This window comes from Ixodes scapularis, unplaced genomic scaffold (assembly GCF_016920785.2).
Source record: "Ixodes scapularis isolate PalLabHiFi unplaced genomic scaffold, ASM1692078v2 PGA_scaffold12__126_contigs__length_90152505, whole genome shotgun sequence".
Taxonomy (NCBI): domain Eukaryota; kingdom Metazoa; phylum Arthropoda; class Arachnida; order Ixodida; family Ixodidae; genus Ixodes; species Ixodes scapularis.
The window spans coordinates 29,054,322-29,082,037 of record NW_024609838.1 but is presented as its reverse complement, the minus strand read 5'-3'; the positions used below and the strand labels follow the sequence as shown (position 1 = coordinate 29,082,037).

The 27,716-nt window shown below is 45.4% G+C and overlaps 1 protein-coding gene across 1 annotated transcript; it reads left to right on the top strand.

Moving 5' to 3' along the window:
- Positions 1-1,446: 1,446 nt before the first annotated feature.
- Positions 1,447-18,714, top strand: LOC115321431. Its single transcript, XM_040221486.3, has 4 exons — positions 1,447-1,513; positions 12,777-13,058; positions 14,529-14,677; positions 17,272-18,714. Exons 2-4 carry the CDS (start codon positions 12,827-12,829, stop codon positions 17,272-17,274), a joined length of 384 nt encoding a protein of 127 aa, XP_040077420.1. The 5' UTR covers positions 1,447-1,513; positions 12,777-12,826; the 3' UTR covers positions 17,275-18,714.
- The last annotated feature ends 9,002 nt before the right edge of the window (positions 18,715-27,716 follow it).

Here is a 27,716-nt window from a genome sequence, read left to right as displayed (position 1 = left end):
TACGAACTGCGCATGCGCTAGTCTTCTGCGGGCGCATGCGCAGTTCATACCGGAATCGGATGTGCGAAAACGATTCCCTAAAACTCCCTATTGTCTGAGGCGTGTCTTTTCCTTGGATGACGGTCACATTGATCACACAAAAAACTGCCTGCCGACAAGTTCGAAACGTGCATGAAGCAGACATACTTCGAACTTATGTTCGACACGTGTTCGCAGACAATTCTGTCAACATGTATGCAGAGGGTCTCTCTTCTACGATGTGTAGAGCATTGCGACTGAGGCTTTAGGGGAAAAACAGAGGATGGTGGGAACGGGGGGGGGGGGAGGAGGAGTGAACAAAAACGGGCGCGACCTGCAGGATGCGGCCGTATTAGGACTAACATATTTGGCACGCCTTGCGAAATTCGAATTCGAATTCGAATATACTAGTTTCGCAAAAAGTTTATGTGCGGTTTATTTATGTTTTTTTTTTTTTTTGAAATATATATAGCTTAAGGAAGAGGTGAGAAAATATTAAAAATGAAGTAAAAAGCGGCGGCCGTGCATTTTCTATGCCTTGAGGATTTTGTGCTTTCGGAGAGTCTTGGTCGTGAAATATGAATTGGGTAGTTTTCGGGCTCATTTTTTCGCTGAAATTTCGGGGTTTATCGGAGTTTATTTCTGTTAGATTCCCAATTCTTTAAAATTCTGAGAATATTTTAGTGTGTTCTTGTAACTAAAAAAAAAAATATAAAGTCCGGGTATTATAACCCGTTGTTCTTTCAGACCCCCAATCATAAAAAAAAGACAACCCATTAACTTGCGATCAAGTGGCATTAGATGATTGAATATGGGAACAAGGCAGCGGTGTTCTCCACTGGAATCTATTCAAACTTTGTTTTATAAAGTTACCCCTGTTTTTATACACATTTGTTTAATGAGTTCCGTAACAGCTAGAAAAAGATAATACACAAACAGTAGCAATAAGGTATAAATTCTAACAAATACATAGTGCAAAACGGTTAACTCATAGGAGACCGATATCACAAAAGAACGAGCAGCCACGTTTGCCGGCTGTAATTTGTAATTGATTTATAATAAAAATACACGTGCCTAAATTATTAATAAGAGATCTAGTCCCCTATTACTTAACCCTCCTCCCCCCCCCCCCCTCACACAGACAAAAAAAAATAACGCACGCTAGAAAAAACACTTTTCTCATACAGTGACTACTTTGCAGATTAACACGACGGTCCTGAGTCTCGGGTTTTATTACCATGAATCATCACCAGCTCGCTTGTTTTTTAAGTATTATTTCAGTAACACAATCGCAGCATTTCTTACGAAGCGCGTTCATTTGAACCGCGACGTCAGAGTCAGATAAGATAAAGCTGCCGTTCCTGGATAATGAGGCGAAGGTCAGACTGGCCTCGTGCCCACAGCCGGCCCTTATAGTGACTCTAGCTACACTCAATATCGCACAAGACAGCGCACGTTTGACGAGACGACTACTTGCGGGTGGGAGAAGAAAAAAGTAAGTAGTGCGAACTTGCTTTTTCTCCCCATTGAAAAGAGACGTTTTAGTTTAAGCCAACCGCGCTAGTGGGACTTTCTGAAACGTTGCTTTGAGTGTGTTTGGAAGGGAGGATGTTTCTTTTCTTGTCGTCTGTTATGGTTAAAGGAACATTGAACTTCTAAAATATTTTGAATGCCTATAATAAACACGTTTCTAAAAAAAAAAAAAAAAAAAAAAAAAAAAAAAACAAGCACGTGCCCCTTTAAAAAAAATAACGAGCGAAAAAACAGAAGGCAGTATTTACGATTTGAGGCTTCTTTTGAGCAAGGAGCGATTGCGAGACCGTGGGTTCGATTTTGGCGCATCGACCGAAAATAACACAATTTTTTTCAAAATCGGTTCAAAGAAGTGACGGGACTTGATTGTTGTGGTGGAATATTTTATTTTAGGAAAATTTTATTTTGAGACACTGATCCAGACACTTCGCTAAAAGGGTTTTGGGTGTTCAGTGCGCCTTTAAAAACCGAACAGATGTATCAAAAAAAAAAAAAAGTCCAATACGCAGAGTTAAGCTTGCGAATGCGCAAATTGCGGAAAGGGTAGCACTTAAGTTAATGATTCTATAGACCCTTTCTGTGTACTCTCGTCTCCAGCCACCTAATAGGCGTATCCGGTATGGGCGACGAAAAAATAATCCAACGTTTCAACCTGAAAATAGTAAAAAAATAAAGGGAGTCAAAATGACAAAGTGTAACGGTTAGGCTTATATCCTAAATGCCTTCTATTGGCGTGGCAAAGGCAAAACTATGTTTTCGCCATACTGGAAGTGACTTCAATTCAAGATGGCGGCGCACTTGCAGAAAAGGTCTATATAATGCGGAGAGCAAGTCGTCTGCTTCTTGCGCAGGAGCTGCGGTGACGTCAGAACGACGCCGAGCTCTGATTGGCTGAAGGAAAAAAAAATAGTGGGTAGACCTCAATGCTAGCAGCGTTGAGGTCTACCCACTATTTTTTTTTTTTGATCAGCCAATAAGAGCTCGACGTTCCGACATCATCACAACCCCTGTGCTAGTAGCAGACAAACGTACGCTCCGCATTGCGTTGCGACGCATTCTACAACGAACCTGCCGCTCGGTCGTCCATGTGTCTTGTGCCATGTTAAAAAAAAAAAAAAATACTAATTTTGATGAAGCAACCGCGATTTCGCTTCAATTCTAGCTCTAACCTGTTTGGTAAGTACTTAGTGACGTCATAGTCAACTTGAATAAGGTGCTGCTTTGTGGTCTAAAAAGGGTCTAGAAATGACAACCAACAAACGTCCCGCTAGTGGAAAAAAAAAAAAAAAAAGCTGCGCTTTAATGTAACGAAGTTTAGCTATTGAATTAGATTGGATTCTTTCGGCTTTTTTGTTACACAAAAACTTGGATTCTGGATGTACCCGCTCCTCTGGCACTTCCACGTCTGCTGCCATATTGGCGCTTACGCCTACGGTTGTTAATCACCAGAAGTTGTATTTGGAATCGCGAAAAACGGTTTTTTGTTTGAAAAAAAAATGTTAAAATGGTCGGTGACAGAAAAAAAAAAAAGTTGTTAGCGTGTTTTTGACAGCTTGACCAAAAGCTCAGGAAGTGGCCTTTACAAATCGTAATTATCAGCATTGCGCCCCCTCTGCACCGAGCACGAAAATGGCGGCGCCCGCAATGCAGACATGTACAAGTTACTCAAAAAAGTAATTAAGTCAAGTTGCTGAGCATTCGCCTCAAACTTGATTTAAGTAGAGTAGAAATTACTCAAATGAAAAGTAATTGAGTAAATTACTAACTACCGTAACAAAAAATAGCAAATTACTTGCAAAGTTACTTTTATATATATTTTTAATAATAACAAGAAAGTGCATAAATGTTTTGATTTGTTAGCAAAATTCTGCAAGCCAAAAAGAAAGCGGCTTCTGTTTTCACATAAATGCATTAATAGCTGGTTCTGCTTCTGTGTGATTAACTGTTTTGTACTTTTTTTTTGTTTTATGATCAATGATGAACTGCGGATGTATCATTTCTACTTTGAGGTTTTGCACTGCCTAAGCTTGATTTTTGCAGGCAGTGTTCGCTTCTTTACAGTGTTGTGTAAAATAGATCTAAAAAGTACTCATAAGTAAAGTACAAAGTCAATTAGAGGCTATGCAATTCAAGTATAGTAAGTACACCGGGTGCAATGTACGTGAAGTAAAGTACTATAAATACAACACACTTTTTAACCTTATTTTAAATGGTATGCATTGCTCCTGGAGTAATCGGAGGAGCATAAGTTTTTCTCGGAAATGACGGAAAATATTGGATAAAGCCGAGTCGCCACAGAGTAGTTCGACTCTCGCTTACGGAATATTTAACACAATACACTTATAAGGCACTTACTTGTATCGGACTTATAGCGGCCATCACTTCACACAGAAAAATGACCAGATGACGTCTCGACAGGAGATTGCGCGTTTTCACATGACGATACATTTTTTTTTTCAAATTTAGGAATGTACTTTGACGTAGGGAACTTTATTTTCATCAGAAATTATCAGAAAAATACTTTAGTAAAGCACGAGTACATGCTCAGAGAATGTACTTCAGGTAAAGTATACAAGTTTTCTAATCTTACTTCAAATAGAACTTCAAATACTTCCCAATTTACCGGGTTTTTTTTTTTTTTGGTTTTTTTTTTTGTTTCTGTTTTTGCAAAAAGGGTTGAGGAGATTGTTAGGATTCTCGAGCAATCTTCGAATCTTGAAACACCTGCATATGCTGACTGAGGTTTGGGAGGAAAGGCAACGCAAAGAGGTCACCTTTGCGTTGCCCTTTAGCACGCGATCCTTCGTGTACAGCACAAACTTCGGGAGCACCAGATGGGCATTAGATCAAGTGCTGCATTTTGTTGAATCCTTTGAGCGAGGCTGCAGTGGGCGATGGTTTTTACGTTGTGGAGAAGCGGGGACAAGCCCTTTCTTTAAATACGTCAAGTCTCCTTGAGCTTTGGGACACAAAAAAATTCCAATCTTCGGCGCTAATCCCTCATTTACTGAGCCTCAATTCCCACTTGAATGTGCGCTCCCCGCGCCTCGTAGCGGGGTTGTTAGAGTGGGGGGCTCGTAAAATGTTCAGTGGGTTTCGGGACCTCCAAACCACTCCCCAGCCCCTGCCTGTGCCAAATGCTTCCCCCCCTTGGCAAATATCAGCTGATCTTCTAGCATCTTATCTATTTTTGTGCAGGAATGTTTGTTAACCAGCAAACCTACCGCTAAAATTCAGAAGTAATTCGTAATTTCAGTGGAAGTCACTCAGAAAAAGTAATTAAATTAAAACAATTACCACAATAAAAATTTAACTGAAAGTTAATACACTACTCAGAAAAGTAGTTAAAGGGGCACTGCAATCATATTTAAGCGTCTACCGTTTTTGCGGTTTCCACGTCTCTTGGGGTTCGGGCAAGCCAGGGGCACGGAGAGAGTAACTAAATATCAGCGCATCATATTATAACCGGACGATACGGAAACCTCCTCCATTTACGAGAGCGACCCGCGTTGCCGAAAGCGCGCGATATGTGACGTCTTTGGTCCTGGTCAACGAGGTATAGGGCATTAGAGTGATAAACTGGCAGCTGAAAGTGACCCCCAATTGACCGCCGCCATGTTGTACAATTTTGACCACTAGACACGTGACAAGGCCAAATCTATGACGTAACCAGACCAAATCTCTGGCGTCAACGATAAGATGGCAGCGCCCAGTGCGTGTCGGAAGCGTTATGGGCGTTGATCGGAGTGTGTGGATTTCGTGAGCGGAATTCGGTTTTTGAGGGTTTTGTGTGCTCTCCCGCGTAGGAATAACGTGAAGTACGAGGGAATGAGGCTTTTCTTTTTTATTTAATTCAGAGTAAGCCAGATTCGGTCCCGTGCTTCTCGTACGGGCTCGGATCACTACCTCGGACATCGCTCGGTCGTTCGAGTTTAATTAAAATATCCGCAATCGTTAACCACGGGAGCTCCTCCATAATCGTTGAGTCGAAGGATACGTCGAACCCATCCGGAACGCGGAGTCTAAAGGTATGTAGGACGTAACCAGAACGCGGAGTTCTAACGGTACGGCGGACGTGCCCGGGCAATTTTCTTAGCTCGACCGTCAAGATTCGCATTTGAAGCAGCGAGTGAAGTGTTGAAATCTCCGAACTGCTCGGTGCTGACCTAACTACGGACCACTTCACTATGTGATCCGTAGTGACGTGAAAAAGACCGACGGCGGTCACTCCGGGCGGACGGCGGCTCCCGGCCGCCTGCCGGGTGCCTTCTGTGAAGGGACCACAGTCGTGTAAGCAGTACTGTACCAGCTTCTCTTATAGTTATGTTGTTCTCGAGCAGCTTCCCGATCACTAAACCCCGCAAACGCGTGCCGAAATTTCAAAAGGTGTCTGCCAACCTGGAAAGCCTTGAACTCCCAGGGAATTTCGGATCATCTGGGAAAGTCAGGGAATCATTCAAAAAGTGGGCTAAATAAGGGAAGACGACTAGTGAAAGCGGCATGGCGGTTGCTCGTCGGCACGGCCATGCTGAATGACATTGCCGAAATGTCATCCTTCGACTCAAACTCAGCGAATTTGATCAAAATAGTCAGGGAAAAACTTGAAAAAGTCGGGGAATTTGAAATCGGTAGTTTGTTAGACACAATGTTTGATTTTCTTGGCACTCCACGCGTTTTTACACACGACAGGCACACGCCCGTGTATCACACGGCAGCCAGGCCAAGCGGCTGCCAGCCACTTGTGCAAGGTCGATAAGACGCAAGCGTGGAACGCTTTCGGACTGCTGTAAATACACCAGCGGGAGCGTCCGGCCGCAGTCCGACTGCCTACGCTAGGACACCCGACACAGACTCCGCGTCCTGGGTACGTCTGACGTATCTTTAGATTTTGCATCCTAGGTACGTCAGACCTATCTTTAGACACAGCGCCTGATAATAGTAGTGAATAGGGTCACGTTCAGTGCGCAAGTCACTTTATTACACTCGGAGAGCGGAATTCCATTCCCGTTGCGCAGGTAGTTCCCGAGCTAGGCATGCACTTGAAGACTATGTTTCACTCTTTCATAAAGCAAGCCTTGCGGGACCCCTCCGCCCTTGTGCACCCATTCGCAGGTCAAGTCGCCTTTCCTCACGTAACTCCCGCAGGTTCAGTGAGTTGCCGAGCCACTGCAGCCCTGGCGTCGCTCGGTACATACAAGAGGCGGCTCACGTCGGTCGTCCAGCAGCGTACTGGAGGGACGCAAAGCTAGCAGCCTCCTTGGTGCACGCAAGACGAGGCTGAGCAGAGCTCCAAGCTTTTCTGACGCACATGTGCACTCCAAGGAGACCGGTGTCGCACCCCGATTCCTAGAGATGTGGTCGCACTGGCAGTCTTGTCGGTCCCTGGGGGCCGTCGAGGAGTGCCAGAAAGCAAAATTCCATCCTTCTTGCGCAGGTAGTTCCCCAGCTGGTCACTTCCTTGACGACGTCGCACCCTCTCTGGAAGCAAGCTTCGGGATGCTCTTGTGCACCCATTTGCAGGTCGTGTCGCCTTTGCTCACGTAACTCCCGCAGGTCCAGCGAGTTGCCGAGCCGCTGTAGCCCCGGCGTCGCTGGTCGTGCATCCTGGTCCTGGTCGTGCATCAACCACCGCTGCCCATTTCCGCTGAGTGCTTGGGTGTGGTAGCTTGACGTGCTTTCGCAGAAAGCTGTATGCCTTTGCCGAGTAAAAATGGAGCGTGAGGGCAAACTTGCGCACATCCTCTGTACATGCGTTTTTGTTGCGCCTGACTCTTTTTAAGACGAGGTTGCGCATTGTGTTGGTGAATGCATTGTCAAGTATGTCAACTGCTGGCTTAGGAACTCTGCTCCGTGAACGCTGCTCCGTGAACTGGGGCTCAGTTCACGGAGCAGCGTCCTAATCCTGGCCGTCTTCCGATTGATCTTCTTCTTTGCCTGTTTCAACAGTTTCCTCGCCTTCTGCAGCTTTTGCCTACTCGTGGCCAGGACCCTGTGCAGTCGTGGTGACACAGCTGCGTACGAGTGGTCACCGAAGGAAGTGTTGCGTCGCTTGAACACAGCTTCAGGGGGAGTCTCTGACGTCGTAGCCTGAGAGGGGGAAGTAACCAGCTTTACATTGCTTCCAGAACCAGCAGCAGCTTGGGCCTCTCCTGGGGTTGGCTGATCAATCGTCGATCCAGGCTGCCTCTCTGGAGGGTGAGACCTGTCAGCAGAACAACGAGCGGTGACATTCAAGACTGCCTGTATTCCACAAGACTGTGTGCCAGGGCATGCATTCTTGGCAGGTTATACTGTGCAGTGTGATATGTGACCACACCTTTTATGCGTTGGCCAGAACTGGCACTGACCCACAAAAAGGGGGTGCTGGGAGTTCTGGCTTATGAATAGGGTTCCATGTTTTGGGTGTTTTTTAATTTGTGAGTATTACCTGGCTCAGTGAGCAAAAGAAGAGCCGTGATCAAAGGGTGCAGCCAAAAGCTGTAACCAAAAGTTGTGTCCAAATGCCGTGACCAATGCGACGCAATCTAAGGAAAAAGAAAATAAGAGAAAAACAAACAGCTGTGCTCACGTTATCATTTTCGTCATGTGACTTAATTAGTAATCACGTGATCGAACAAAAAATAAACCTAGAAATAAATTATTTCCTGCCCGGTTTCAAACCTAGGCTCTCATGATCGCAAAACTAGTGTGCTATTCATTGGGTCAACCTTGCTCATTGACGTCAATATAACTCTGCCAAAGGTAATGCTCACGCATTCTCACATCATAAAAGAAAGCTGAGGTGCTCTCGTAGTTTTATTTTTTTAAAAATGGGGGTGATTTTTTGGTGCTTATTTGTTCTCTCGAATTTTGAGCTTATCAGTGTCTTTTTTTGGTATCGACTAAAACTCGGAGTGTCACGGTACTTATGTGGTAAAAGCAAATGCATATCTGTGGCGTTTCTAGGAGACACATCATGATATGCACTACTCATTGCTAAATGGAGCACATAAAAACAATTTCCAAAGAAAAAGAGCAGCCTCGCAGACAGTTCAGTGCGGTCGGTGTTGTGGTTCAACAAAAGTACAGACGTTTATCAAGGTTCCCTGCCGTGGAAAGTGCAATTTCTCTTCAAAGCAAGCTCAATTCGGGTTCTTTCGGTTTTTGCAGATTTCAAGAAAAATCGTTTGGAGGTCATATTTTCATGTATATCAGTATATACTGAAAACACGTAACCCACTTATGATTGAATGATTGTAAAAAGCATGCAGCATGCCATGGAGTTATTATAATGGTGGTGGTTGAAAGTGTTGCAAAGAACCTGAATGTTTTACTCGAACCTATCAACTTGATCCCAAAGATGCCACTTTTCTAGTGATTCGTTGACCACCACTTTCAGATACAAGAGACACACCTTTGCAAGTTGTGCAACTAGTCGCCCGAAGTATCTGAAAACTGGAGCTTGTTACTTCCCCCTCTCAGGCTACGACGTCAGAGACTCCCCCTGAAGCTGTGTTCAAGCGACGCAACACTTCCTTCGGTGACCACTCGTACGCAGCTGTGTCACCACGACTGCACAGGGTCCTGGCCACGAGTAGGCAAAAGCTGCAGAAGGCGAGGAAACTGTTGAAACAGGCAAAGAAGAAGATCAATCGGAAGACGGCCAGGATTAGGAAGCTGAACACGCTGCTCCGTGAACTGAGGAAACGACTTCCTAAGCCAGCAGTTGACATACTTGACAATGCATTCACCAACACAATGCGCAACCTCGTCTTAAAAAGAGTCAGGCGCAACAAAAACGCATGTACAGATGATGTGCGCAAGTTTGCCCTCACGCTCCATTTTTACTCGGCAAAGGCATACAGCTTTCTGCGAAAGCACGTCAAGCTACCACACCCAAGCACTCAGCGGAAATGGGCAGCGGTGGTTGATGCACGACCAGGACCAGGATGCACGACCAGCGACGCCGGGGCTACAGCGGCTCGGCAACTCGCTGGACCTGCGGGAGTTACGTGAGCAAAGGAGACACGACCTGCAAATGGGTGCACAAGAGCATCCCGAAGCTTGCTTCCAGAGAGGGTGCGACGTCGTCAAGGAAGTGACTAGCTGGGGAACTACCTGCGCAAGAAGGATGGAATTTTGCTTTCTGGCACTCCTCGACGGCCCCCAGGGACCGACAAGACTGCCAGTGCGACCACATCTCTAGGAATCGGGGTGCGACACCGGTCTCCTTGGAGTGCACATGTGCGTCAGAAGAGCTTGCTCTGCTCAGCCTCGTCTTGCGTGCACCAAGGAGGCTGCTAGCTTTGCGTCCCTCCAGTATGCTGCTGGACGACCGACGTGAGCCACCTCTTGTATGTACCGAGCGACGCCAGGGCTGCAGTGGCTCGGCAACTCACTGAACCTGCGGGAGTTACGTGAGGAAAGGCGACACGACCTGCGAATGGGTGCACAAGGGCGGAGGGGTCCCGCAAAGCTTGCTTTATGAAAGAGTGAAACATAGTCTTCAAGTGCATGCCTAGCTCAGGAACTACCTGCGCAACGGGAATGGAATTCCACCCTCCGAGTGTAATAAAGTGACTTGCGCACTGAACGTGACCCTATTCACTACTATTATCAGGCGCTGTGTCTAAAGATAGGTCTGACGTACCTAGGATGCAAAATCTAAAGATACGTCAGACGTACCCAGGACGCGGAGTCTGTGTCGGGTGTCGTAGCGTGGGCAGTCGGACTGCGGCCGGACGCTCCCGCTGGTGTATTTACAGCAGTCCGAAAGCGTTCCACGCTTGCGTCTTATCGACCTTGCATAAGTGGCTGGCAGCCGCTTGGCCTGGCTGCCGTGTGATACACGGGCGTGTGCCTGTCGTGTGTAAAAACGCGTGGAGTGCCAAGAAAATCAAACATTGTGTCTAACAAACTACTGATTTCAAATTCCCCGACTTTTTCAAGTTTTTCCCTGACTATTTTGATCAAATTCCTTGAGTTTTTGAGTCGAAGGATGACATTTCGGCAATGTCATTCAGCATGGCCGTGCCGACGAGCAACCGCCATGCCGCTTTCACTAGTCGTCTTCCCTTATTTAGCCCACTTTTTGAATGATTCCCCGACTTTCCCAGATGATCCGAAATTCCCTGGGAGTTCAAGGCTTTCCAGGTTGGCAGACACCTTTTGAAATTTCGGCACACGTTTGCGGGGTTTAGTGATCGGGAAGCTGCTCGAAAACAACATAACTATAAGAGAAGCTGGTACAGTACTGCTTACACGACTGTCGCCCCTTCACAGAAGGCACCCGGCAGGCGGCCGGGAGCCGCCGTCCGCCCGGAGTGACCGCCGTCGGTCTTTTTCACGTCACTACGGATCACATAGTGAAGTGGTCCGTAGTTAGCTCAGCACTGAGCAGTTCGGAGATTTCAACACTTCACTCGCTGCTTCAAATGCGAATCTTGACGGTCGAGCTAAGAAAATTGCCCGGGCACGTCCGCCGTACCGTTAGAACTCCGCGTTCTGGTTACGTCCTACATACCTTTAGACTCCGCGTTCCGGATGGGTTCGACGTATCCTTCGACTCGGCGATTATGGAGGAGCTCCCGTGGTTAACGATTGCGGATATTTTAATTAAACTCGAACGACCGAGCGATGTCCGAGGTGGTGATCCGAGCCCGTACGAGAAGCACGGGACCGAATCTGGCTTACTCTGAATTAAGTAAAAAAGAAAAGCCTCATTCCCTCGTACTTCACGTTATTCCTACGCGGGAGAGCACACAAAACCCTCAAAAACTGAATTCCGCTCACGAAATCCACACACTCCGATCAACGCCCACAACGCTTCCGACACGCACTGGGCGCTGCCATCTTATCGTTGACGCCAGAGATTTGGTCTGGTTACGTCATAGATTTGGCCTGGTCACGTGTCTAGTGGTCAAAATTGTACAACATGGCGGCGGCCAATCGGGGGTCACTTTTGCCTGATGAACGGTATACTAGTTTATCACTCTAAGGCCCTCTACCTCGTTGGTCCTGGTGTACTTTGTCAGAGCGGCTAAAAGCTTTTTTTTTTTAGTCGAAATACAAAATATAAGTGTCGCGAACCGTTTCTATTATGTATGAAAGTAGTTTTTGTTCAGTATTCTAGATCAGAAAAGAAAAAAATGCAGTTTATAAAGTACAGAAACAAGAAATGACCCGTCGACATACCCGCCATCAAGCGGCGGAAAAAAGGGCGCATACTGGAAAGGGCCAGTGGGATGAAGCACCGACGATCGCGGAGCGTAGAAAGGTCCCGGATGTACGCGGCGGCGCTGCCTTCGTCTACCGGCTCGAGGATCCGACCGGTTCCGAGCGTTCCGAAGGCCTTCGGCGCGGGCTTGGCTGGCGATTTGGCCATTTGGCGGTATGGCAGCGCGAAGTGGCTCCCGTTCTGAACTGATCTTTACCCCGTGTTTGCTGTCGTTTGTGGCCAATGAAGTGTTATGCCGAATTAGTCTTTAATCGCGCAGCAAATGCAATGCAAGCCGCCCTGGGCGCTCTCTTCATACAGCCTATCGAACACATGCTTTAGCGGTGCCCTCTCGAGCCGTCGACACGGAGTGCGGCAGCCGTGAGCGCTCGCTGAGCTCACTACCCCTCCATTAGTTCACGGCCACTCAAGCCAGGACCTATACGGCGTCATGAAGGAGGCTATTTTTTGCTTGTTTTTGTAATTCTAATTTGCCTATAACTTCTAAATTAAAGCGAAATTTGAGAAAAGAAAAGTTTGAATAAGTTACTACGTTCAGTGCGCTCAGGTTCGGTTCAAATTAAAAACCAGTAAAAACGTCCTTGCAGGGCCCCTTTAAGCTAGAGTAACTTGAGTAGAGTATTTGAACTACGTACAAGTCTGCCGTAATGGATAATAGGTCACGTGACCTGACGTCGCGTGAACCTATTACACCAACTTAGTTTTTCCCAAATTTAGCGGGAAATTCGACGTCCAATGACTTTTGTACCAAGTCAGTTTCGGAAACTCCCCACCCATGAAAGGACGGCTTAATGTCTTCTAAACAAATTTAAACGATCGCTCCTCAAATTCTGCGTTTCATGTATAATAATAGGCAGGCACGCAGCCAGGATTTTGATTCGGGGGAGGAGGGGGGAGAAGGGGGGCCGGGCTCCATGCCCCCCCCCCCCCCCCCCCCCCGCCCTGGCTACGTGCTGATAATTGGACACATCAATCAAAGTTGCTGTCAATCTATTTTTTCCCTTCACAGCTATCAGCTGCTTCGTCCGACCCATATATAGACATCTCCACTCCCGAGCCATGAATTACCGGTCGTGGTGCATACTGGTTGCCGCTGTCTTGGGCACCCTGGCCACTGCCAAGTGTGCCAGACTGGAAGACGCCGCGCTGCGACTGAAGGATTTAACTTCGAGCGGAGGACTCACCGGCTCGGACTCCAGCAATGGCATTGCAGGCAAAAAAGAGTTCCGCAACTACACGTCGGAACACCGCGAAGTGATCTGCAGGCCACTGGAAGGCGGCGGCATTGAGTGTAAGGGTCAACTCGATTTTTTTTTCTTCTTTTTTCATTTCTTTTTTGTGAAACTCTACGACTGACCACAGGGGACGCTGAAAGCCATCCCAGCCAATCCACTGATGTGAACGTGTCACGTGATTTTGTGTCCCACGCGTCGGTGCGCCCCTCCCGATAGCTTACGCGAGACTACCCGCGTGGCATATTGGATTGGCTTGAATAGAGAGCTTTAGTAGATCGTTCCGATAACAATATCCGATGCTAGAGAGTTTGATCAGACGGTTCCGATATTTTCGAAACACCCTACAACGATACCCAATAACGATACAATGCGTGCGCAAAGGCGGCGGCGAAGTATCGGGTATCGTTATCAGAGTCATCCGAACCATCTACTAAAAATCTATTCTCTGGCGACGCGTTTGCGAATGTCGCCATCGGGTATATCACTATCGGAAGTATCGGAAGGCTATATTAAAACTATCTATTAAAGAGATTTAGGAGATATCGTTCCGATACCTCCAATAACGATACCCGATAACCGTTCGATGCGCGTGCAAAGGCTACGAGGATTATCGCGAGTATCGTTATCGGAGTCATCGGAACGATCTACTAAACCTCCCGAATGGGAGGTTTAGCAGACCATCTTTTCGACTCAAAAGCGGAGCGAACTTTTTTGATATCAGTTGCCAATGCAATATTTTATCATCCTTACTAATAAAACATATTATTGAATGGACACATAACTGATTAAAAAATGGTTTGTGGGGATATTTTGACTGTTTTCTTCGGGGTACTGATGTTGTCTGCTTTGCACTTCCTTTTTGTTATAATTCGTCTGCCTTTGGTTCTGTCGCCGCCTGCGGAACGCGCGCCGCTTTTGAGTCGAAAAGATCGTCTGCTAATGACGCCGGCTCTCGGCGCCGTATGCTCGTTCGTTGGCGGCAGTTGGCGTCGCGAACGCCTGCGCCATCTCTTGTCTCCCGTGGGAAACGGCGCCGTATTGTTTGAAGACCGGTGGCTTTGCTGCGTTTCCATAGGAGCTAAACCTTTTTCTTTCTTTACTTTTTCCTCAGGTAGGTTCGCTCTTTGCAAATTTTACAAAAAAAATGCACCATCTGTGGGCGACGCTGCACAAAGTCGTAGCGCGATAGGTTAAGAAACCGAATTTTGCGGTCAATTTAAAGAGCTTGGGCGCTCCTTGGGGCACCCAGTATATGCACATTGGGACAGGATACTGAAATCGTTTAAGCGCGGGTTCACACACTCGCGACTGCCTACGACCAGCTGCAGGTCGTAGGCTGAAAAAAACTGGTTCTGGCGCAGGTGGTCGTAGTCAAACGCAAGTGTGTAAACCATGCTTTAGGCATCGGTGAAAGTTGTCAATCGCTCATGATCTCAAGTTAGGACTGTCCACTGCTTCGTATACCTACTGCTGCGAGTCCCCAGTTGCCAAGAAGTGTCCCTAAACACATGTGGCACCATCCGCAGGCAAAAGCACTGAAATCACCTCTAATTTTTCCTTGTCCTGGACTCCGGGAATCATCGCCGGCCTTGCGGTGGGACTGGTCGTGCTTCTCGTCTGCGTGACCGTCTGCTGCGTCTTTTGCTGCCGGGGAGTGTGCGCAAGGAGAAACACGGTGGGCGTTCTACACCTTTTCGAAGGATGTACTGTCGGCACTAAACTAGATTAGCACAAGTGATCCACGGCCGGATCGCTAAAGTCGCGGCACACTACGCTCCGTGGTGGCAAAATATTCTGAGGGTGAAAGTGGTCGGGTCGTTCTCTAACTTAAATGTTGGGATAATTCCAAATACGGTTATCGTTTGAAAAAAAAAAAATTTTTTTTTTTACAAGATTGATGCCCTCGTTTACGAGTCTTGAAAGTTCAGCGTATGAAATCCACCAATGACGGTAAAATTGAACAAAAAAGAAGACATCTCTGCCCTCAACGATCCAGTAAAAAAAGAGCCGCATTTCTATACACAATCATGCGTGACCGTCAAGTACCTGGGGCAAAGCAGCGGAACTTTCAGAAGCGCATTTTGGAAACGGCTGCCCTTCGCTGGACCCGCTCTTTGCTACAAGGATGGCACCCACAAGCGGACTTGAAAGTAGTTCAACCCTTCTACTCAAGTTACAGTATTTTAACTACTCCTGAGTAGATTAGTAAATTTCAATTACATTTTATTCTTCTGTAATGAGTAGTTTACTTTAACTTCTTTTCCCGACTAACTTCTAATCAAATTACAACTTACTTTCCAATTTTAGTGGTAGGTTTACTTATCAGCAAAAATTACTGCACAAAAAGAGATAAGATGTTGGATGGTCAACTGATATTTGCAAAGAGGGGAAATCATGTGGCGTAGGCAGGAGGGGAAAGGGGGGGGGGGTAGTGGTTTGGAAGGTTCGAAACCTTCTAAACTTTTCACGAACCCACCACTCCAACAACCCTGCTACAAGACGAGGGGGGCGGACAGACACGCCGCAAGTGACGCCGAGTAAATAGAATGAGCGCCGAAGATTGGTGTTCCTTTATGCCCGGAAGCTCAAGGAGACTTGACGCATTTGAAGAAAGGGCTTGTCCCCGCTTCTCCCAAAGTCGGAATTTTCGCCCACTACAAGACACACAGCATCCTCACTCAAAGGAGGCATCAAAGTGGAGAACCCGCTCTGAAGCTCATCTGGTGCTCCAATAGGTTGTGTTGTCACTTAAAGAATCGCGTGCTATAGGGCATCGCCAAGGTGACCTCTTTGCGTTGCCTTTCTTCCTAAAACGCAGAATATGCAGGTGTTTCAAGATTCGAAGATTGTCCGAGAGACCTTAGTAATTCCTCCGAAGATTTTACATAAAAAAGAGTAAACAAGCAGTGATGGTACGTAGCATTAACATGCATTTACTTAGCATTTACATGCTACGTAAAGTACTATTTCAAGTAGGTTTAGGAAACCTGTACTTTACTTGTATATTTTCTGAGCATATACTTGTACTTTTCTACAGCATTTCTTTTTCTGGTACTTTTCAAGGAAAGTACCAATCCAGACTTCAGAGTCAGCAGTTGTACTTTGCATGGCGCAATCTTTGTCGTAGTTCGTTTATGCAAAACACAAATCTAGTCCGAAAAAAATGAAGTTTGAGGCTGAAGTAATTGCAAACCGCGATTCCGCACAGGCGTATTTAAAACGTGACTTAGCGCGAACTTATATAAGACAAAAACCCGTCAAATTGTAGTACTTTTAATAGTGAATGCAGCACCACGAAAGTATGCACGTAGAAGCGCACAATTCCAAAATGCGTCTAATATCGTATGCATACATTCTTATAAATTCTGCCTCAAAACTAAATTAAAAGATCACTTACGGAGCCGCTAAGAAATATTAACACTTGCCACACATTTCCCTCTTTGCAACTGCGCAACGAAGGGAAACTGTGGTGGCTGCATACCGAAACCACCGACGCCCGAGAGAACAAACCGGCTCCCCGAAGACAACAGTATGCAAACCGTAAAAACTAACTAAAAAAAAAAAAAGAAAAAAAAAAACGCTTCGAGGTTGGAATTTTTATTTTTCGCCGAGTGTCCAACCCTTGCGCTAAACGCTAACGCATTTCGTCGGGGATCTCCGCATCGATAGCAACAATTTCGGCATCATTTTTGATTTATGTAGTACCGTATTTTCCGGGCTATAGTCCGCGGACTATACATGTTTAAAAGTTGAAATTTCTGGCTGTGCGGACTATCTACGCGTGCGGACTATAGAGGAATTATGTTTTTCAATATCGTTGATTATGACGAGACGGGACGGATTTTGTGAATAAAAGAGTATGTTATTGATAATTTATGTATATTATAGGCTTTTTTTGTGAGCTAAGAAAACATACATATGTCAAGATGTGCCGCGTATGCGAAGAACTTGGTGTCGACTAAGCACCAGGTACGGACCATGCAGCGGGTGCGGACTATATACTTTGCTATCTAAGCAAAAACTTTCATTTTTGACCCCAAATTTGCCTCTGCGGACTATACACCGGGTGCGGACTATAGTCCGGAAAATACGGTACTTCTAAAGTTCCTTGATAGCAATTTACGTTTTTAAGTGACCCATTCTGGGTTAGTTACCTAGAACCTATAGCGCTTCCACTGCACTCCCAGCTTTTAGTCAGCATCGTTTTACACCGTTACGGCTCCTAGCCCATACAAGAGTTAATCGACCTGCCTTTATGGTTTGTTTCAGTAGCAGAACACGGTGGTCTACCAGGTACCGCACCAGGTGACCACGGGACCAGGGACCCACTCCTTTCCGCCAGGTGCTTACCCTTAACAGCAGCGCTGATCGTCGTCTTCGCTTCGAGAACAACACCAAAGCAACCAAGCCGGCGAATGGGTCGAGCCTGTAAATGCTCAACTGTGCCACGACAGACAAATCGTAAAAATCTGAAAAAAAAAAAGAACTTCTGTGTGCATTTCCGAGAAACCTCTGTGCTATTCGCAATTTGAATGTATACGAAATGCACAACACAGCGTTTTCTATATCCACCGCTCGACATGTGCAAGTTGGTCCCTTTGGATAGAGAGCACCTCTTGTCTTCAACATTTTTCTCACACAAATTCATTTAATAAAAAATCACTAATGACCACTTAAGTGATCTTTCGTTATAAAATTGCCCGATTATTCAATAACAAAACAGCAACAAAAAGTGCAACGCATTTAAATGCCGTAATAGACCATCTTCGAAACTCCATCGAGCAACATTGGTGATCTCCTTTTCTGGGGCACGAAGAGTGTGTTTGAGTCTGAGTCTCCACCGAAGGCTGACGCCGCACTCGTTGTCGATACGAGCTGAGACGACTTCACGCCGTACGCTGACGCAACCTTTAAGTTTCAATACATGCTCAGATTGCGTGCCCAAACAATGACAGATTCATGTAATTGCCGCTGTAGCTACGAGATGGCGTGCACTTTTGAAAAGGGTTTATTGGAGGGCATTGGCGGCGAGTATCAAGAGCTTTATCGCAACCTTGCCAGGAAAAAAAAGAGTGATTTGGGTACGGCAGCATATATATATATATATATATATATATATATATATATATAAATTATTATTATGTTTCATAGGGGTCATCAAGGGAAGTTGTTCGGACGTCGAGGAATTTAATTATCCAAAGTACTGCCTTTCACCAAACTAAACCCTGTAACCCGCGCTGTCCAATCCCTTTAGATAAAACAAATGTTTCAAATGCAGACAGCGGAAGAGCTCATGTAAGATTGTTTCTACGGCAACAAAATGGAAGTCATTAATAAGTGTGCCGAGCAAAGAAACGTTTTACTGAGGTTCTATACGGGGTGTCAATTTTTCACTTCTGTTTTCAGTAATCTGTCAGAGTCCAGTCGTCTCCATATAGTGCGTCACCTCTATGTCGTTTCATCCACTCGCCCGGTATTTATAGTCATCATTGCTTACCATACACACACTGTATGTTTTAGATGTTATAACTTGTTCTCTGGTATTGTTATTTAAATAAATCTACCAATAATGTGATACATTTGCTATAGAATCTACCAATAAAACCACATTCGTCACGGACTTCGTGTTACCGACATCAATTTCCACTCTTACAACGCAGAAGTCCCCGTACCAATGTTATGAGAGTACGCTCACACTTGCGTATGCTTACGACCGAGTTCTTGTGACCTCTTACGACGAGAAAACACACTAGCACGTCGGCGCCATCTATGAAGAGACCCTTGAACTGCGTTGGAATTGAGGGAAGGTTTTGCAGTATTTGAGAGATCAAATGTACGTAATATCTACTAAAAATGATCGCTCACAACGTTGGCAAAACTTTAAAAAAAAATAATAATGCGCGAAATAAAATATACGGGAACTGCAAATTGTTTCCACAGATACACGCTGGACGCGAGATCTGTTCTCTCGTCGCACTTACCAATGGGATAACCAGGTGAGACAAGACACTGTGGGTGAGGCGAATGAGGGTGTGCAACGGAAGAAAAAAGTTACAAAGTGCGTCGCATTATTTATCATCCGTGCTCCCTCGATTAGTGCTTGCTATTACATATTTTTATTAACTTGAATACCCAATACATTAATGTGGGATGCTTTGTTCCTCAACTCCACGTGCGGTGGAGTAAACAAATGTTAAACCAAACGCCGGAACATTATGGCCACGCGTTTCAGCGGGGACCAACAATGCACTCCACGACGAGCGCTTGGCAGAAACTTGGCGACTTCACGAGTTTTCTGCACGCTCTCAACGGCCTTTGTTTTTCGACATTGGGTTATTATAATGAACAGCTGCAACGGAAAAAGATTAGCACAAGTGACCGACGACCGGGGCGGCAAAATCGCTACACGCGGCGCTATTGTTCCCGAGCGATCCGATAGCGAGAGTGCCAGTCACGTTCCATGTTTCAGCGCGGGGGTGGCCGGAAGAAAATGGACGCACAAGATAGCTTTCTAAATGCGTGTTTTAGGGTAGGCTGCTTTTTGCCGGCCACCCCAGTGTTGAGACACGTGACGTGACTGTCACTCTCGCTATCGGCGAGCTCGGAAACAATAGCGCCGCCTGTCGCGATTTTGCCGCCGCTCCGGTCGTCGGTCACTTGTGCTAATCATTGTTTGTTGCAGCTGTATGCTAGAGGGTCAACTGCCGCTATACTTTGTTTCACCTTAAGTCCAGACACAACCGACCCTACGAGCTGATGAGGCCAATCAGACAGCGTCAAAAGCTCACCTCCATGGTGTTCTCCATGTTTCTCTGCCTGTTCTACCATCGCTGAATCAAACAGAAAAGGCCCAGTGACTGACGCTTTTGACTCTGATTGATTGGTTGATTGGGTTGACTCTGATTGATTGGGTCGTAGCGTCAGCTGCGTCTGGACTTAAGTTGGAACGAATCATAGTGTTTATTCGACTTGCGGGATGCGCATTGGGATGCGCAGCAACCAGTCTACTTTTGCGGTGCTCCTGTGCATTCCCGTCGAAAAACACGCGTGTATTTTGTCTATTCGCCGGAGAATAGCATGAATCACTTTTGAGTTTTTGGTCATACCGAATAGTATGTACCCTTATTTCAATTATAAAAGTGTAATTGCTTTAGTTATAGTATTTTTTTTAAGGGTGAACTATGTTCAACTTTGCTATATTTAAGTCCCAAACCTCTGTTCTACAGCAGGCGTGTAAAAACAAGCGAAGATGCTAAGAAAAATAAGGACCGAAAGGAATGCAGAATGTGTTCAAGGGTCGCCATCTTTCCGGTGACGCGTATTAATTGTCAATACGCCAGTCCTATCACTATATGAAAATCACCCCGTCGTGCATTCCTTTACGAGAGGTTAAAAACATTCGAAACGTAAAGAATAAAGCACGTGGGCTATGAAAGATGTCTATTTTTAATGTGGAAGTATTAACCATCCCGTGGAGCGCCGCCGGCGTTGTTTGTGACCGCGAAAAACGGGCAACTAAAGAAAGGCTGGCGTGCGCTCGGCAGCCCCTCTCCCCCCTCTTGGATGACGTCTCAGGAATGCTTGAAGACCCTCCCGCCAGGTCTATGGCCACGACCTGCAGATTATCACGTTTATTTCCTCGTACGGTATCATTCTGTAAGAAATTTTAACGGGAAATGGTCCGATACTGTTCAGTGCCTCAGTGTAATACCCATTCCACCGATGTGGGGGTCAGTTTTTACTGATATCCAGCGGCCGGCGCGCTGAAGAAAGAGTGGCTCTCGAAGTTGAGATCTGCGAAGATTCACGCGATGGTTTGCTCTAAAAATTTCTCCGCCGAATACTTAAAACAAATGATGCCTGACGACTGACGTAAGTGGAAAAAGAAAACTGTTTACATAAGTGTCACGAGTGGCCCAAGTATAGAGTAGGCGTAAAGCGTGTTCGTTGATAGTCGCTCGCTGCTGGGCAGTGGGATCGTCCTTAGTGTGGGTTCTTTCGCTGCGGTGTTTCTGGAGAGCATGCGAATGCCACGAACTTATAACTGCGTGAGAATTCGACTTTTGAAACGTTGTAAAATTGTCACGCCTAAGAGCCCACCTACACTATGACACAGTAAAGGAGACATCGACTGCAGCGGAAGCGACTCGCTCAGTGTCCGTGTGCGTCGCCCGCACCTGATGAATTGTCTTGAAGTTCGGTCGGAAGTACGCGCTAAATAGGGCTGATGGCAACTGGTTAACCTACCGAAGGAACAAGACGGGCTATCGCGCCTAATCAGTTGCTTGTCTACACTCCATGAGTCTTGTTTGCCCTCCGCGCGTGGCGAAGGTATCGTGCCACTTCGCATGTAAAAACAAATTTTCAACGGCAAATCAAACTACATAAAAATGGCAGGATTACATCTAAGGTAAACAGCTCATTAAAGTACATGGGCGCCACGTGTGAAGCTCGAGCAATTCTTTTTCTGAAGTGACTGCACTAGCTACTCCAAAACCCTTCGCGAGCCTCCAATTTTCGAGAATTACAAAATTAGCGAAAAATAAAGGCACACGAGTATTTATGTTTTGAGACCACAATTAAAATCTCTAGAAATTGCAAGAGTTAGCGGCCGCGAATAAGTTCCTGTGCCTAATTTGCGAATAATTGGGATCGCAAAAATAAAGTGTTTTATGTATGCAACGTTTCAAACAATCGGGAGGACGAACTCTCAAAAATGTTTCCGGCGTTTGGAGCTACAAACAGTAGTTATGCGTCAAGGCAAGTTCACGAAAGTTCATCAATCGTGGCACCGTTCGTCAGTTTCAGGTCCACAGTGTTGGGATCCTTGCTGAGAGTGGACGACTGCAGCACGTAAGTGCACGTGTACGCTCGTCGACCTGGTCTTTGGGGCCACAACGCTGCGGTCAAAATAATGTGCCCGGCATTCACAGGTTGTTCGCATTCGACAAGTCATCGCTTTTCAAGTCATCGCTTTTTGTGGGAAATGTACTCTATGATAGTATGCATTGTCACTGAAACTGAAACAAAGAACCGCATCACAACACAAACCACAGCAGGAACATTATGTAAGTATCTGGCTTGGCATTCTTTGCATTCGCGTATTTCCACGCTCTTAGAACGATACAATCTTTTCGAAGAAACAAACGTTCACAACGTACAAGCCTTCATCGTCGCGAGGATCCATGCTTCAACGTGCGCCGAGAGTAGATGACGTGCGGCGGTATCCACACTCGTAGTGTTTCCAACATCGGCTGAACGGTGGCGACTCTGTTCGATCTCGAAGCGAATAGCTTGTGAATCCCAAGAACACCCGAGGGGGTCATTGGGCGATTTTCAGTGAAGTATGACACAGACTTTGGGATGAGTCATTCCGGTATACCGCCTTCTTGTCTATTGTAAGCGGCCTGTCCTTGAGCGACCGGTACTCCATTTGCTTTAAAGTACTCCAACAGATGAATGTATGGAAGCGGGACACCTCGAATCATTCCCAGGTTTTTCGAGTAAGACTTGGGAATAGTTGCCTTCACTTCAATTCCAGTGATGGATTTCTGTGTGAGTAGCCTATTTGCTGCTGTGATGTGACGCTACTCACAACGGTAGGTTTCCTTCCTTGGACATTCTGTGTAATAGGATTTTATCCTTTGCTATTCCGAGTACCTCATTTGCCAGGGCATTAGGGTCAACCTTCCAGAGCACAGATTCTTTGGAAGTAGGGTGAAAGAGCACTGGAATTCCAGTCGGTCGGTTTTTCTTGTCATCTTCGTTATTATATTTTCCTCGAACGAGTGGGTTGACGTCTCTCCTTTCGATGGAGGTTCCGACATCTTGGGTCCTGGCTCATGAATGTCACCCATGTGCGGTCATTTGATTGGAACAATGGCTGCTCGATGCGATGAACTCAGTTCTTGGGATGGTAGATTATCTTTGGATGGAAGGCATTTACCCTTTGACTCACTTGTATGTTCTTGTTTTATGTGCTTTGGCGGCTTTATCGATGGGACGGCATCGGCTTGCAACAGCGGGCCGCCTGTCGTCGAGGTACGTTTTATATTGCTTGATCTTTAAGTCGGAACGGCCAAGGTATCCTTTCAACATAGATAATAAATGATAACTGCAAGAGCCCAGAGACTGGGACAGAGCTGTTCGGCGGCTTCTTCCTCCTTCTACTCTGACCTCAACCAGTATGTTATTCAGTTGGTTTGGCCTGCGTAATGGCTTCGTTGGTGTTAAACGATCTTCCTTTACTGCTCTGAATTAAAATGCTGTCTATAAAAATGTGCACAAAAGTTTGTATTAATTTTTTTTTATTTCATTTGCAACTATTGGAGCACATTATTTCACAATTCATGTTTAGAATAAAGAAAAGAAACGTTCGAAAAGCAACATTCGAATATCACTCAAAAGATAAATTTGAAAACTCGAGACGATAATGTAGCTAGCAACACCCCTGTGTCGTCTGGTTATTAACGCGTGTTTGCGTTTTTTTCCCTTTTTTTATTCTGCTTCACATCTCAATATATCTAGGCTTATTTGACCTGTTTACTTCCGCAACGTAGTGTCTCTAATTACTTTTAGAAAGCTTAATTTAACTTAAATATCCCACGAATTTCGAAATTGTTTCGTTGATGCTTTCATATCTTCCGGTACGACACCGAAAAGCTGAGCTTACGCATAACAACCGATAAGCTATAGTGTTAAAGAAGCGAGCAGTCGATTAGGGAAGTTCGGTCACTATACATTGCTTCTAGAGTTGCAAGCGTGAGTCAATCCAAAGACCAACTTGCGGATGTGCGTCAGCATTGTTTCACGAAGACGATGATTTAAACGATGGTTCCCGCAGGACTTACCGTTTAATTGAGTCAGACCAAGTGCGTCGTAACGGTCTGCGATTCAGTCGATTCGAAGTGTTTCCACCGTGTTCGTTCAACTATCCCTTAATTGCTGACCAGGTATCTCCGAGCAGTGGGTTTCTTCAATGTTCGTCTATACGGGACCAGACTCCCAGAGATGCGGTCACACTACGTCGTACAAAAGGTTGTCTGCAAACATTAGGGAGATTTAGGGGACAGCTTTCACACATCGGATACGGAGCGATGGGCCCTCCGATACGAACTGCGCATGCGCTGCCGTACAATATTCGCATAGGCGCAGTTCCTACCGGAGGGCCCATCGTACCGTATCGGATGTGCAAACACGATTCCCTAAAACTCCCTATTAGGGAGTTTTAGGAAGCCAAGCATATATTCTTCAAACATATATGCTTGGAAAAAGTATGCTTCAAGCATATGTTTGACGCGGCGTGCTCGCAGACAATTCTGTCGCCATGTTTGCAGAGCGTGTGTATTGTGCGATGTATGGAGCAGTGGGACTGAAGCCTTAGAGTGAGAACGGAGGATAAGGGGAAAGGGGAAGATTGAACAAAAATGGTATAAGGACTGACACATTTGGCACGCCTTCCGAAACTCGAATTTCGAACGCATACATACCCGAAATTGGGCATGCGAACATATAGTTTTGCAAAAAGATTTATGCGTATTCTTTTTTTTTTTTTTTTCTCAAGTCATAGGTGAGGAAATATTAAAAAATTGAAGTAAAAAGCGGCGGCCTTGCACTTACTATGCCTTGAGGATTTCGTGTTTTCGGAGTTCGTTTGTTGTAAAAATCGGAGAGTATATTTTTCGGGGTTTATTTTTCGCTCAAACTTCGAGGTTTTATCCAAGCCTATTTCTGTTAAATTTCTATTTCTTTAAAATTCGTGGATTGTTTTACTGTGTTTTTATACTAGATAATATCAAAAACAAAATATATAAAGTCCGGGTACCATAACCTGTTGTTCTGAAGAAACCTCGACGTGCCAAAAAGCCAACCCCTTTGTTCGTAGTTCTAGATATCAAAGGAACCTGAAGCGGCATCTTTTCGAGACCAATGACCCTGTGCTCTTTTAAAATTTGTTTGTAAAACACCGTCTTTTTGGCTTTTCATTTTGTCGTTTCTGACCCCGAAATTCGTTTAACTGACAAAAAAAATTACCGGCTAGTGCTTTTGGAATTTGTTCTCACGAATCGAAAACACGGATGTTCAACGTCTGCACACCGGTCTATGAGCTAGCTCCCTTGGGGCCACTGTTCATATATTTCGTTAAAAGCATTAATTATAGCGATTATCTTGCTCATCGCGAGAGCCTTTCATATTGGATGTGTTCGTTATTGCATTCATCAAGCCACACGAGAGCGAGCTCATAAGCCAGTATGGAAACGACAAACAGGCTTGTATAGGACACAAGAAATACACGGCCTCCAATTTTCCTTTAATGTAACATTTCACTATCTCAAAACTGAGCTATATAAGGAAAAACGTAAATAGACATAAAACTTCCGGCGAAGCTACGTTCGCGTGCCCAATTCCAGGTTTGTACGTTTGTAATTTGAATTTTGCAAGGCGTGCCAAATATCTTAGTCTTCACGGCCGCACCCTGTACACGAGAGCATCTCCGTTAGTTTTGTGACCTGTTCCTAGAAAAGAAACGGACATTCAACGCATCCGGCGGACCTTACAGGTTCATGCTCTTCGACAGTCCCGTGAATTTTCTGCAACACTGCATGCTTCCAGGCATCTTATTTTGCTCGTCAGTCGAGCGTACGAAGGGTGAAAACACTCGCTAGGTGGTGGGCACCGCCACCCAATTCTATACTATAGCATGTTACAGCTCAAGAAAATAGGGCGAGGGAAAGGAAGACTGGGAAGGAAAAAAACAGACGGAATGCTGTCGAGGAGAGGCGGTAGCCTCCTCCTCTCTCCAGCGTTTCGTCTGCTGCCTCCCGTGGCCTTCCTTTCCCTCGCACTATCTTCTTGAGTCTAAGGACTATCGGGCGGGGAATCCGCCATCGGGCGGAGGCCCCGCCCGATGGCCAAGCTTCTTCCTTATCTATGACAGCTCGTCAGCCACGTCACTGGCACGTCACGCGAACACTTTGGCCTCGCCCCAGTTCGCCATCTTCGAGGCCAACCGGCTTGGTTGGCTCTTGTTTTCCCCCAATTTATGAGTGTTTTATTCTGTTCTAAGTTTGAAGACTATAGCTTCCTTAAATATTACTGGAAATATACTGGTATGCCGAGACATGCTAAAAATGAAAGACGTTTACAATTCTCTGTGATGCCGCATTAGAGCGCAACTCTTGAGGAGGAGGAGGGAAGACTACGGAGGAGAGGGTATGCCCCTCCTCCCACTCCCCTCTTCCTCGTCTGCTCCCCTCCCATTTAGAGATAACTTTTAGCTAAATTTCCCGCTAAATTTAGCCAAATGAAAACCTGAAGTCCAGGTTGCAGACCCTGCAAACTGGATTTCAGGTTTCCAACAAGAAACCCCGTTCGATTTCCTGTTCCACATTCAATTTCGCCAAAAGTTATACTTTTTTGTTCGGTGTGGCAGAAGCCCACAACATCCTTTAATAATAAATTGTGGAGTTTATCAGTGCCGACAGATAATATCGACTTTATCTTTTTTTTTATCGTTATGACGACGTTCCGTGTACTACCATTGAAGAGGGAGAGCGAGTCACCATCTCTGGGATCATTCACTCGATCTGACTTCTTCGAATGTATGGGCGATAAGCAGCAGCTGCTAAAAAACGGCAAACTCATCAGCGATGTCTTTCGGCAATGTAACATAATAAATATCTCGTTACTAGAAAAGCGAAGAGATGAATGTTGTGAAAACGAATGTGGCTTGTTGCTTACAAATTTCTAGAAAGACTTAGGATAAAAAAAAGACTATTTTTAACACGCCTTTCGTGAACGTATTTATCACGTGCAAGCAATATTTGAGCTGAGGAAAGAAAGTTGGAAAATTTTTGGTATCACTCTTGCTTACACGTTCTCTTGAATAAACCAAAAACGCGTGCCTTTTTTTTTTTTTTTTTTGTTAAAGTTGTTCTCAATTTTCTTGCAAAGCAGCTCGGAAACTTTCTCCGTTCAGCAAGCCTTTTAGGCACATATTTGTCGATGGCTTCTTTCATTACCGACGTCACCTTTTTTGCTGCAAAATCTGCGTCACTCGCATCATATAGCTCAGCTAACGGATACGATTCATCAGTGGCTGAACAGGCTGAAGTAATCTCCCTTTTCATTACAGTAAATGCATTTCGAAAGTTCTCGCGATAAACATGGCAAGTGATATTCGGCTTCAAGGGGGGGATGACGGGCATCGACCCCCACCAAGGGGTGTGACGAAGGCGTTATCGCGCGCCGAATGGGAAGCTTGATAAAAGAAAGTCAAGTGTATTGCCTGATACTTTCGTAAGCCAATAAAAATCGATAAATGGCAGAAACCTAAAAGCTTTGCTTTCTGTCACGTAATCACAATGATAGAGGACCACAGTCCACGTAAAGGGTAAAATTGCTAAATATTTGCACTTCGTTTTCGGTAAAATTGATTTGACTCGTTAATGCGTCAAAGTGTGAAATAAAAGTTGAGCACTCAGATTTAGGTGGGAAATAGTAGTTTTCCAATAAAGTATTTATTACGATCGCGTAATAAAATTTTCGAGCTCCTTATAATGCCATGCTTAAACTTCTATAGTATGATACAAAAGACAGTCTGCAAGCCCTGGCTGTAGCGTGTTAGCGGGTATCACCTTCTACTTGTTTATATAAGATGCTTAGTTCATTGAATCTTATTACCAACAGTTGAGAAATGTCTTTATTAGGCACGT

Coding starts and splice junctions, on each gene's coding strand:
- LOC115321431 (XM_040221486.3), top strand. CDS start 12,827: ATGAATTACCGGTCGTGGTGCATACTGGTTGCCGCTGTCTTGGGCACC. Junction 13,059..14,528: donor GGAAGGCGGCGGCATTGAGT/GTAAGGGTCAAC, acceptor CACCATCCGCAG/GCAAAAGCACTGAAATCACC.